Here is a 13,536-nt window from a genome sequence, read left to right as displayed (position 1 = left end):
CATCACAGAGTTAAAAGTGATTTGTCTGGTAATGGAATACCTGGCACCTAGGAAATAAAGGCACTGAATGATCAACTCTTATTAGAAGGCAAGGGTTTGTAAAAGGAAACCCTAGGTGGGTTTTGATTAATCACTTTTGAAATTAAGACATTGTGGACACTTAAGCACCCCAGAAATATTTAGTTGACTGATATATCTTGGTATTGTGATTTTAGTATCACAACTGAGTTAGTATTACAAACAAGCCAAATATGAAATCATGAAGGATTTTTAAAAGTTCCTTATTGTTTCTAGGCTCAGAATGCGTGTCATTTCTTTTGTGGAAAATCCGGTGATAACACGTTGCTTCTCAAAGGTATTGGGACACTGTTCAGGGTTATAATTTATGGTGAGAGAAATGAATTGCAGTTGCTCAGTGCATCATGCTTTTCTGACTGTTGACTTTGGCTATTAATCGTCATCACTGCCAGTTTCCTGCAGTGGCTGTCATTGGCCAGCTGCTTGGCCCCAGTCCATTGCACATATCATATAAAAGCCCTGTCACTGCTGAGAGCTGCATCAGAACCCTAAAGCAAAAGAAGCTGTGCTCAAGAACTGATACTAGACAGCAAAGACTGAAAAATAGCAACATGTGTAAAGGACTAGCTGCACTGCCTGCTACTTGCCTAAGAAGGTATGTCTTTTACGATGCAGTTTTCAGATCTCTTTTTGTGCTTCTATTTCCAGCAATGTTCACTTGATGTTTTTTTTCATGAAATATAGCTTGAACGAATGTGCCTTGTGTGTTTTTAATGGACTTTAAATGACCAAGCTGGCAGATTTCAAAAGAAATGGGAAACTTTGCAGCAGGGTAGTTTAAATTAACAATTTACCATTTATATGACAAAGACACAAACAGCTGAATGCTGCCGAGACCTGCACCTTCTCCACAGCTTCTTTTGGTGTGATTTGAAAAGATCAATTTTAAAAAGAAGGGATTGCAGATAAAAAAAGGCTTTGGTCATCAGTGTATGTGACAGCTACTGTTGCTGTGAATCCCTTCAAGCTCTGCTAATGTTAGATAAGAGTGCTGTTTTTTTTGGGAGAACCTTTTTATCTTGTCTACTGCAATGTTGTTTAATTTCCTGAATTTCTTATCAGTTCTTTGAACGCTTAAATGTAATGGATGAAAATGGTCAATTAAAGAATTATTCCTGCACTGACTTAGTTTTAGGGTTTCATAAAGGTTTGGCGTCAGCAATAATAGAAGCCTCAAAATATGGCAATTAAAAAAAAACTGTGATCTTTCCCAATTGTCGTCATCCCTATAGTAGCCTCTGTGTGCGTCAGGTAAAGTCTTTATAACATGCTGCTCCACATGCTTTAAAATAAACTGAGAGCTGGAAAAATTAGCCTTACATTGTAGCTAAAAGTACTGTTTCAATGAAATATAGCATATACAGTATGTCCATTGGAAAGTTTTATCACTGATACATTTACTTACCCAAGGTACTCAATTCAATTTATGTAGCAGTTCAATGTTTGTAGTCTGAACTGTAAGATGTTTGTAGTCTTTGTAGATTAGGCATCCTTTTCTTAATCACATTTATGTTGATTCTGAACAGTGCAAAGGACATGAAACATCGTCTGGGCTTCTTGTTGCCAAAGGCAGAGACATTGAGTGATCACAGTTCAACATCCATCAAGAAGGACAAAACAGGTGCCACACACAGGTATTTGTTTCCCTGAGACCAGCTCAGACTATTTGCAGTTTTGCAATGTTGCTTATCATGAGATGCACAGATGCAATAAGAAAATAAAATTAATCTGTCCTTTTTTTCATTTCTTTCTTCAAACACCAGATGTGTTGTGAATCCCTGCTCGCAAATGAGCAAGCCTTTTCAATGCTGCCTTATTCATGTTTATCATCTCTTTTGATCTCCCTTAGCCAGCTTTTAACCATAGCCACAAATCCACCCTGTAGCCCCAGTTGAGAGACCAATGACTCTCAAATCCCTGAAGAGTAAAATTGATTTTACTTAAAAAACCGAAAACTAGCAAGTCAGAAGCAAATAAATAATGCAATGGACAGGGTGGAGCGGAGTTTGACTTTACTCTCACCTACACTCCCTCCTTCAAAATCAATTGCCTAGATCACTGGATGACAGCACATCTCTTACATATAAGGTCATCTATTACTTTAAGTATGCTTTCCCCTTAAAAAGTTCATCATGCAGATAAGGCAGGAACCTGGATATTATCACATGACCAGAGACTGGTCACTCTCCATCATAGCACCCTTGACAAAGGATGCATTTAGAGACTACTCTGCCCTATCTGCAATAATTTGGTCATCAATAAACCCACCAGAGAGCTTCGAGTAAACAGAATACAAGTGCTGGATTTGTGTTTCAGAGATAGCACAATCATTATGTTGACCTGCTACAGAAGTGAGGAAAACACCTTAACTCATTTATAACAAGGCTGCTCAATCAAAACCCTTTAATATCACAATTATTTTCAAAAGTAATACTCTACTGTTCCTGTCCTTACTGGCTGCCTGCTCATTTACCTGTCTATTAACATTTTTCAACCAAGACCACGAATCTTTCTACAAGTGAAAAGGTGTCTTATTTACTATCTTCCGTGATGTGGAGATGCTGGTGTTGGACTGGGATGGACAAAGTCAGGTCACCTGATGAAGGAACAGCGCTCTGAAAGATTGTAATTCCAAATAAACCTGTTGGACTACAACCTGGTGACATGTGACTTCTGACTTTGTCCATCTTCTGTCACGTTGGTACAAAGTGAAAATAAGCATTCACTGGTACTTCACCTAACCAGACATTTGTTGCCTGAGGCCAGGTAATAAATATCTTACTATCTCCACAACTGAAACAGAATGAGGGGATTTGGGGGTAACTACTGAGAGAGCAGTATTCTTCCAATTGTTGACTATTCACCTTCTCGCTGTTCTAAGTATCAATGCTGGCCCAATGGTAAAGTGTTGAGCTAGTTCCTGGCCCTAATATAATCGAGGTCTAATCTTAACTCTGCATTAAACTTTTTAACTACTGGGATCTGATGGCTATTAACTCAACAACCCTTTAAGAGTGATTTGCATATTGAATTTTGTTGCAAATTGACAAGTTCTTGCTAGAATGTCTGCTGAAAGAAAAATGTCACTGCCGTTTCCTATGTGCTAAAGACTGTATCCATTTCTGGTCATCAAGGAAGGTGGAGGGGACTGGAGTAAGATCTTCAGTCTAGCTCATCTTGAACTTGTATCCACCAAGGATGGGATACAGAAGCAAATTTAGCTTTCAACGTGGGTCTACATGACCTTCCAGTCAACTGCGTGTGGATAAATTAATGGAAAGGGAGGAGGATGGGAAGCAGTGTGCATGTGTCACAGTTTACTCCCAGTCTCTGTGTTTTCACAGTCTCTCACTGTATGCCCCCTCCCCACCACCAACTCTCCCCCAAAAGCCCCTATACCCTGTATATTTTCCCTCACACAAAAAAACCCCTCTCCACTCTCTCACTCCCCTCCTCGCCCACATACACACATTCCCCTTCTCCGACTCACACCCACTCCCCAGTGCCCATCAACAGCAGTTATAGGAGAGAGATGGCCCATGGAACAGCAATGCGTAGGCCTATCACTTGTATTGTGAACGCTGGTCTGCAGGCCGCATAAAGACACATGGCGGGAGAGATTTGCACCCCCCCCCCACAACCCCAGGACATATGTTGGGCAAGTAAACAATTTAATCTGTGGGTTCAGGTTTATTTTGTACAACCACCTCATCAGCACTAGCCAGTTGAATACAGTTACAGTCAATACTGTGAAAAGATGTTTCTTTTTTGAAAAAATAAACAATATTTCATCCCTAATGGATATATTTTCTTTCTCTTTATTGGAACAGGGTCAATTACAAAGAAGTCAAAGAATGGAGTGAATCGTTTCTGAAACTAATATCCCATAAACGTAAGTAGTTATTGAAAAAATAATCATACTTTATTCATTTGGTTATCAATAATCAGTGTTAGAGAATTAGCTTCAAAACAAAGCCAAATCCTAGCAACTGGAAGCACTTAGATGGCTAGAAAGCCATTAGGTTCTGATTATCAGCAAAGTCTTAATAACCTGTGATTAATCCATTCATTAACTTCTGTGGTGGTTAATATTAATACTGAAAGCTTTTGAAAAGTCAATGACCTTTGCTAGAAGCCATAATTTATTCTCTAAAGCTGCTTACGAGTAATTATCCAGAATCCTAAAATGGCCTATATTAAAAATGAGTTACCATTTTTGAGAACAGCAATTTAAGTTATCTTCATTAAAAGCAACTCAAAATGTTTGTAATTGGTAGTTATAAAAGCCATCCAGTTTCCTCACATGATCGTCAAAGCTAGAGCTTAAAATTAATTGTTCTCTCTCTATGAAGCTTCTAACTGCTGCTAAACTTCACTGGCACCTGTTGGGGCTATTGACTTATTCCACTGAGATTGTTGAGGTAGCTCACTGGAACGATTGATGTATTTGAGAGGGATTGTTGAGGTATTCCACTGAGGTTACTGGGGTACCTCATCAATGGTCTCTCAAGGGCTATTGAGATATTTTGTAGAATGTGGATCCAAGTGGTTGCTTAGCAACCCAACTTGCATTTGAAAACACAACAATGTGAACAGACGTACATAATTGTATTTCACTTGCATAATTCTGTTTACTTAGACAAGAAGCTATATTAATCTGCAAGCACATACTTATAATAAGTGGGTCAACGTATATCACAACAGAGGACAAGTCCAAAAATAGCCTTGAGAAAAAAGAATTCAATTTCTCGACATTGAAATTCTGTGCCCATTCATACTGTCAGTAAATCTGTCCCTGGTTCTTGCCCTCAAGCTAACAAATTAATTCCAGACAGAAAAGAACTCTGATGGGAAATACATGTTTAAAAGCATCCTGTCTTCAAGAACCATGATCCTCCACATCCTTCCAAAATGGAAAGGCATGAGCTATAAGGGGGGAGGCTGACACCCTGGTAGGGAAGGTGGCAGGAGAGATACCAGGCAATTGCCAGCTGTCATTCCATTTTGCCAGTGGTGGCCAATTGAGCCACCTACAGACCCGGTTAAAGGCCACTTCTTGCCCCTAATCATTTTGCCCACATCAGGGGCAACTACCATCAGATCAGGTAAACTTTGGCAACCTCACACGGTCTCACAGGTTTGGTTGTCTGTGACAGAAATTCCTTGTCCAACAGAAGGAGCCGCTGGTGCAAGTGGCCATCTTGGTCCTAACATGCCAAATGTGCACCATGACACAACTGCTTGCCTTCCCCAAAGAAATCAATAAGTCTTTGCAGGTGCCTCAGCGGCAAAGTGCCCTGTCCTTGGATGATGGAGTCCCAGCAATGACCACTGGTAGTGGTGGCGCTAATGAAGTTGCTGATGGCCTCTGGTGGAGGCCGTTTTTTTTAGATTGATTTACCTACAATGTGGAAACAGGCCCTTCAGCCCAACACGTCCTCACCGACCATCTGAAGAGTAACCCACCAAGACCCCCTTCCCTCTGACTAATGCACCTGACACTATGGGGCAATTTACCATGGCCAATTCACCTAACCTGCACATCTTTGAACTGTGGGAGGAAATTGGAGGAAACCCATGCAGAAACTGGGACAATGCGCAAACTCCACACAGGCAGTCGCCCAAGACTGGAATCGAACCTGGGTCCCAGGTGCTGTGAGGCAGCAGGAACCACCATGCCACCTCAAATCACTCAGCTGGCAGACTATTGCCCCCTAGATCCTCTCACCAGCTGTTGCAGTGGATTCAGCTCCTACTTTCTGACCTGGTAGCCATCCTTCCAGATCCTTTGCAAAAGCTCATTCTATTATTGAGGTCACCTCCCCAGCCTCTGTCAGGCCAACAACTATCAGGCTATGTTTGGTTATGACCTATCCCTGGAGGGACCCTCACCTTGGCCTCATCTAGCCATCAGCTTGAAACCAGACACATGCATTTTGCCAGCAGTCACCCGACTGTGGTAATATTTGCTTCTAATGTCTAACTGAGAGACACTGAAACCAAGTGTTTTAACTTATCCAAGCTATGACTAAGTCCACAGTGATTCAACCTAGAACCTTCCAGTGCTGCTTAAATTCTCTCCCGTGTGTTGCATCTACCCAGTGGACCCAGGGTGAGTTTTAAAGGGAAGTTGCTTTCAAATAGGACATTCCTCATTGTCCAGACCAAAATACAAAGTTCTGTTCAGTATTTTACCTAAAGGCAATACCCCTTTAAAGAATAAATAGACTGGACTATTTTTACTCAGGTTGAACGAAAAGGGCAAAATCTGGGTTGCTTTTATTTTTGCTACATCCTTCTGGACTGTTCCATGATGTGATGTTAGTTCAGCTGAAAGCATGTTGCAGCTGTCGCTTTGAGCAGAGCAATGTCTAGGCTTCCCCCTTCCCTCACAGACTGCAAGAGATGGGACAAAATGTTTAATCTGGCTGACCACGTTCCTTAGTTCAATCACCAGGGAGTCCCACACAGCCCTGTGCCAACGAAGGACCTTCCCATGCTCCAGACTTGATGTACGTGTTAGTAGTCAGCTCTGGAGGCCTAGAGGCAGGACGTTTGTTTATGTTGTCAGCTGTCCTGATGTTAAGAGCCATGTGGCAGATGTTACTTCACATCTGGTCAACTGGTCCCCTGGGACGTTACAGTCAGTCACTGAGCAGTCTGCTTTGATTCCCAACAATCTATTCAGAGACACAGTCACTGTGAGGGTCACTTACTGTCCATTCCTTCTCAGGCAGTATCTATGATCTGAGGCCATGTCTAGTTTTGCAGCCCATCATTTGTTGAGACATTAATTTTGAGCTGTGCACTTGAGTACAAATGAGCGTTGGATTTCTCTTACTTTGTAGCACTCCATTCAAAACATACTCAAACAAAAATACAAATGAAAAGCCATGTTTGAGAGGCTTGCTTTTTAAGAGAGCTGAGTTTTAATTTAACATCACCACTTATTTTCCTTTTCTGTTTTGAATCATTCTTGTATCCTTAAACTGTCACAAGGTTTTGCAGGCAGTGAATAAACAAATTCATTGACATTTATATTTGCTAGGAAAACAATAGCATAAGTGCGAAGAATGGGAAATATCATTTAATGATGGTTTGTGATCCTTTCCATCCAAAGGCAGGCGAAAAAACTAACAATATGCAATGGACTGTCAATGAGAATCTGCCATTCCAGTTTCTCGACTGCGTGTCACTAACTCATTTTGAACAAACAAGTTCAAAGCTGACATGTTGGTTTAGATTTTGACTTTTTGCAATAGTATAAATTGAGCAATGGCAATTGTTTTCTCACCAGATACTAGGAGGTAGAAATTACTATTGCAGATGATATCAATGTATCACTGTTCCCTCTCAGCTTAAGTATAAAATAATTGAGTGAACATTTCTGTCAAAATACAGAAGTATATGATTAGATGCAAGTGCATTGAGCATTTGTACAAAAACACTGCCACTTAATTTCTAGCTTCCATTTATCCACTAATTGACGGTAAATTGTCTGTTCATCTCTGCTAAAGTGCAAATCTTTCTCTTTCTTTTTATCCTTAGGTGGCCTAGTCACATTCACTGAATTCCTCCAGTCTGAATACAGTGAGGAAAACATCATGTTCTGGCTAGCATGTGAGGAATACAGAAAGTGCAAATCTCCTGCAAAACTGGCATCTAAGGCGAAGAAGATTTTCAATGAATACATCGCAGTCGAGGCTCCCAAAGAAGTAAGTTTGCAGTCACGGAGGAATAGTTTGTGATGGGGACATGTTGGTGAGTGAGGGTCTCAAAGAAGATGGACCAAAGGCCATGGTCAGTGGAGGTCAAATATAGATCAGTAATGAGCTATGGTTGAAAAAAGACATATTTTGTATTAGTTTTCTGTCTTGCATTATGAGGACAATTCGAAAGAAAGGCTAATGAAAAGGGGAACAACAATTTACACCATATAAGAAAAGTGTTGATTGATTGGCAAGTGGACTCTGGTAACGGTTTGCCACTACCAATTTTTTAAACAAAGTTTTGTAACTACGAAGTGTGTCTTTCTTTAGCAATATTCAAGTTCTGTGCCTCTAGATGATTATTTATATTAGTTATGAATTGAATGTCAGGGCTGACTGAAGGGGTTGCATATCTACTCTTGATTTGAATATTTACTTGTTCCTAGAAATCATAAAGACTGATAGAGGCTCAATTCTCTCTCTGCCTCATCTCTAATACTGCTGAGAACCAACAATTCACATACCCCCCCCTCCCCCCCTCCAGTGTGTATATGGAGAAGGACATTAAAGGAACTTACATTATACAGCAACTTACATCCTCGAAGCTCCACAACCAATGATTACTGTGGGTGTGTTGTAACACGGGGAAAATTCAAAAGCCATTTGTGCACAGCAAGGCCCCACTAACAGGAAATGTGATACATAGCCTGACACCTTGTGTTTTTAGATTACTTACAGTGTGGATACAGGCCCTTTGGCCCAACAAGTCCACACCGACCCGCCGAAGCGCAACCCACCCATACCCCTACATTACCCCTTTACCTAACACTACGGGCAATTTAGCATGGCCAATTCACCTGACCCGCACATCTTTGGACTGTGGGAGGAAAAGCGGAGCACCCGGAGGAAACCCACGCAGACACGGGGAGAACGTGCAAACTCCACACAGTCAGTCGCCTGAGTCGGGAATTGAACCCGGGTCTCAGGCGCTGTGAGGCAGCAGTGCTAACCACTGTACCACCGTGCCGCCCACAATGTTAGTGACATTGATTGAGAAAGGACACCAAACCAAACTTCTTCAAATTGTGCCATGACATCTTCTACATTCACCTGGAAAGAGGAAGCCTCCGTTTAACTTTTCGTCCCAAAGTTATCACTTTCAACAACAAAACATTCCTTCAAAATTAAAGTGCAAGCCTAGATTATAAACTTAAATGTTTTAATGCAAGATAAAAAAAGAGCATTTTCTCATCTAATATTTTGGTGAGACCTGATGGCATGGTTCTCTGTCTAAATGTTAAGTATTCCCTGATTGGATACTGTATACCCATTTAAAAGGGAACCACTTCTAATCTGGCCTCCACAATGTGCCTTAAGCTTCGAGAAAGCAATTTCCAAATTACCAGCATTTGCTCCCATCTCTCATGCCTGACATTTTAATCGTCTCTGACTACAGTTGCCATCTTAGTGCCAACTATGTTGTGCAAGTATGCCAAGGAAAGACTGAATTGAGGTGGCACCAAACAGAGTATTGTGAGGCTAACCACCTTAAACGAGAGACATCTTGCGACTTTCACAAAATGCGCCAATTTTACCCGATGGTCCAGATTGCTTTCTAATTCAAGTTGTGGAGGTGACACTGAAGGTGAATTGTGCTACTCAGAGTCCTAGTCTACCCTGAAATTGACAGTCAATTATTAAAATAATGCTGCAGCTATATCTAAGGGTGATTATCTAGCCATGGTCATTAGGGTTTGGAGTTCATTTTGTCTATTTTCTTAGTAGAAAGTGAGGACTGCAGATGCTGGAGATCAGAGTCAAGTGTGGTGCTGGAAAGGCACAGCAGGTCAGGCAGCATCCGAGGAGCAGGAGAATCGACATTTCGAGCATGTTGATTCATGATGAAGGCTTTAGGCCTGAAACATCGATTCTTCTGCTCCTTGGATGCTGCCTGACCTGCTGTGCTTTTCCAGCGCCATACTCTCGCCTATTTTCTTTATTGTTTGACAATGACACATTGAAGTTATTTTGATTGTGGCAACATGCAATGACAATAAATTGCAGCAACAGACCTTATCAGTGAAAGTAGCCCTCTTTGCTTCTCAGTTCTGAATGAAGTAGAACTTGTTCCATAACTTTGACAGCCTTTTTGCTCCTGGTTTTGCAGGTGAACTTGGAGTCCCACATCAGAGACAAGACCAGAAAGAATATCCTTGAGCCAACGTCTTCTAGCTTTGATGAAGCACAGAACAAAATCCAAACCTTGATGCAGAAGGACTCTTACCCCAGGTTTCTCAAGTCCAAGATCTACTTGGATTTAGTGAACCAAACACAAGCAAGAAGTTAACCAAAGAGCCAAAGCACAGACACCTTTGACATCTGACCCACAGCGCTCACACTCCTGGTTTATTAGGATTGCCAACGCAAGGTGGTTGACTGTGATTGTAATTTCAAAATCTTTGTTAGGTCATATTTAAAAGAAAGGTACAAATTCTTGTTGAGAGTTACTGCCGCTAAATTTGACTAACATAGCACTTTAAATCCTGGAGAATGAAGACATCTCTTCGTACCATTTTAACAAAGGACAAGAATAGAATATTTCATTGTTTTTCCTCTCATATTTTTCTTTCATGGTGCTACTTTTTTTCTTGAGTCCATCAAAATTTTCTGCTCTCTAATTAGGAAGAGCAATGTTGTTATTGATATCAGGGTATGCAAACAAGTTTGTGTTCTCAATGAAATAACTTCAATGGACCTTATATGACCTTAATATCAAGTCAGTTTCTGTGCTAGATTTTGTTTAGTGTGCCTGTATTGTATGTTGTTAAAATGCCAAGAGTGAGGTGTCCCACCACTTCGTTCTGCTTTCTTTCATGTTCTATGCATGGTCATAGATTATGTGGTAGCTCACTGTCAGACAGATTAAAGAAAGTGGAGAATGTGAGGACTGCAGATGCTGGGGTGTCAGAGTCAAAGCGCAGCAGGTCAGGCAGCATCTGTGAGCAGGAGAGTTGGCATTTCAGGCATGAGCCCTTCATCAGAAATGGCTTATGCCCAAAACATTGACTCACCTACTCCTCAGATGCTGCCTGACATACTGTACTTTTCCAATGCCATGCTTTTCGATATTGAAGAGGGCATAGGTTTTGGGTAAGAAGGGAAAACTTTATAAGCGACAACCTTTTCATGCGGAGAATGGTGCATGTATGGAATGAATTGCCAGAGGAAGTGGTGGAGGCTGGTACAATTACAACATTTTAAAATGCATCTGGATGGGTATATGAATAGGAAGGTTTTTGAGGAATATGGGCCAAGTGCTGGCAAATGGGGATAGATTAGATTGATATCTGGCCAGCATCGACAAGTTGTACCAAAGGGTCTGTTTCCATGCTGTACATCTCTATGACCTCTAAATAGTGAAGTACACAGCACTGTTGTATTCAAAACAGTCCCACATTGAAAGACTGAGGGCATATGGAATTACCATCACCTCTAAATTCCTCTCCACACCTTGCAGTACGCCAGTCTGGACATATATCAACAATCAGTCATTGTTCCTGGGTTAAAGCTCTTAATCCTCCTGACCTATCTGCATTCTGACAGTGTCTTCAATGAGTGAACTGCAACAGTTTTAGAAGGCTTGGCAACAACTTCTCAAGAAGTTGCAGACATCTAAATGATTGCCAGATATATTCATCACTAAAATATTGAATGATGCACACGTGACAGCATCACAACACTGCTGATTATTTTTCAGCTGAAACATTGATAAAATTATTTACAAAATGCAACATGACACAACCTGTCCAGAAATCACCCTATATTTACATGCAAACTACTTGAAAAGTAATTTCATTTATAGAAAAAAGATATTTATACCACAGTGTAAGAATCATCACCTCACCAGAAATGTGTTACTATACAAAGCAGTACTGGTGAAATTGATTTGTGGAAGCAACAATCTTGTTTGTTCTATGTTTGTCCAGAGTGTACTTTCAATACTGAAGTTAATTGTGGAATTTGAGAATAACTTATTATATTCAGGATTAATGTGAAAGTTTAATTATTTTTATATGCATTATATTCAGTATTGTTCAATCTCAAGTATATCTGAGTTAGTCTGAAAGGCTGCAGTGTGATGTACTTTTGCGAACTAAACAACATCTGAATTCTAAGTTTAGATGCAGAGTTGCTGTAAGAGTCATTGTTGCTCTTATATATTTATTGCCTAAGTTATGGTGTATGGGAATTTGTTTTTATTTTACAGACACAAATAAATTATGTTTCATATTAACCTACTTGTCGAAATCATTATTATTTTAACTCACTAATCAAGTGCCTGTCATAGTTTAACCTGAATTTTGACTCCAACCTTATTCCTGAAAGTGGTGACTTTCCTTAGGACAGATCTCCAGGCACTGGCCAGAGAAGGAGAGAGACTGAAGAAAGACGGAACACAGTACCTTCAGTTCCTGGGAAACCATTGGGGAAGGTAGCAGAGGGGAGGGTAATTGGCTGGGTTGACACTGAGGAGATCCCAGCTGCCTCCGTAGGGTCTGGGAGGGAATGGCCCATTGTAACCTCCTCACCCACTGCCAGAGTTGCCAAGAGGGAGACCTGCAGCTTGCTAAGGTGAGCAAACCCCCTGGATCTATTGACAGTCAGGCTTTCGATTGAAACTGGGGCTCCAGAGTAGAAAGTCCTGCCATGCTGGAGGTGGCAGTCAATTGGCCAATTAGTGACTGCTATTATCACTTGAGCTCCAGGCCAATTGGGAAAGAGATCCTACCTGACTATTGAACCAATGGGGAAGCTTGTGAGTATGCAACAGTGGGAGAAGCTCTTGACATTCAGCAATTCGTGCAGGACTGAGGAATGAGACGTCGACTGGGTGTTCGGGGAGCTGAGAGACACCCCACTTTGCTCATTTCCTTTCCCCCTTCTCCCTTCTCCCAATAACCTACAAACCAAGAAACCCTCTGCCTGTCCCAACAAACTACACTTAACTTCCCCAGCAGTGACCATCCATCCTGGAAATTTGAGGCAGAGGGCACAGTCTCTGAGGTGACACTTCCGGGTTTTGGATTAGCCGGCTTCAATTGACTGCCACCTCCAGCATGGCAGGACTGGAGTCCCAGTTTCAATCAAAAGCCTGACTGTCAATAGATCCAGGGGGTTTGCTCACCTTAGCAAGCTGCAGGTCTCCCTCTTGGCAACTCTCCCAATTTCATCTGAAAATGGGAAGACCCTGACACAAGAGAAGAACAACAACAAGAGAAAGGGGAATGCGAACAGTAAAGAGAGAAAGAGATAGAGAGACAGAGAAAGAACTAGCAAGGAAGAGCAGACAAACATGAAGGACAAACACGCTTTTGTCAAGGAAAGGAAAGAGGAAATCTCTTGATGGTACGCTGATGAATTGGTTGACCTATTATAAGACAATTAAAGGGCATAAATAACCTCAGGTGGGGTTGGTACATTTATTACTCTATTCAATTATGCTGACACGGCTGCCATCATTTTGGATAGGCTCTGAACACAGTGTCCCAGTCAACCATCCATTTCCAGCAACAGTCACTTCTCATTAATATTTTCTGCATTGCTCAGTTTTTAAATCTCTCTCCAGGCTGGTGGCAGACATCTGCTGGGGAATCTGCTCATCTGCTGGGGAAACTGAGTCCACATTTTACATCAGGTCCTCTACTGCTGCCTCTGGAGAAGTTGCAGAAGTTGCCAATTAGTGTGAGCA

At 41.3% G+C, this 13,536-nt stretch overlaps 1 protein-coding gene across 1 annotated transcript; it reads left to right on the top strand.

Moving 5' to 3' along the window:
• The first annotated feature begins 588 nt into the window (after positions 1–588).
• Positions 589–11,861, top strand: LOC132818975 (regulator of G-protein signaling 4-like). The gene is made up of 5 exons (XM_060830166.1): positions 589–673; positions 1,605–1,712; positions 3,909–3,970; positions 7,627–7,793; positions 9,955–11,861. Exons 1-5 carry the CDS (start codon positions 630–632, stop codon positions 10,132–10,134), a joined length of 561 nt encoding a protein of 186 aa, XP_060686149.1. The 5' UTR covers positions 589–629; the 3' UTR covers positions 10,135–11,861.
• The last annotated feature ends 1,675 nt before the right edge of the window (positions 11,862–13,536 follow it).

This window comes from Hemiscyllium ocellatum, chromosome 9, assembly GCF_020745735.1.
Source record: "Hemiscyllium ocellatum isolate sHemOce1 chromosome 9, sHemOce1.pat.X.cur, whole genome shotgun sequence".
Lineage (NCBI taxonomy): Eukaryota > Metazoa > Chordata > Chondrichthyes > Orectolobiformes > Hemiscylliidae > Hemiscyllium > Hemiscyllium ocellatum.
Note: the sequence above shows the minus strand (reverse complement) of the source record. Positions and strands in the feature narration are given on the sequence as shown.

Coding starts and splice junctions, on each gene's coding strand:
- LOC132818975 (XM_060830166.1), top strand. CDS start 630: ATGTGTAAAGGACTAGCTGCACTGCCTGCTACTTGCCTAAGAAG. Junction 1,713..3,908: donor AAAACAGGTGCCACACACAG/GTATTTGTTTCC, acceptor TTATTGGAACAG/GGTCAATTACAAAGAAGTCA. Junction 7,794..9,954: donor CAGTCGAGGCTCCCAAAGAA/GTAAGTTTGCAG, acceptor CTGGTTTTGCAG/GTGAACTTGGAGTCCCACAT.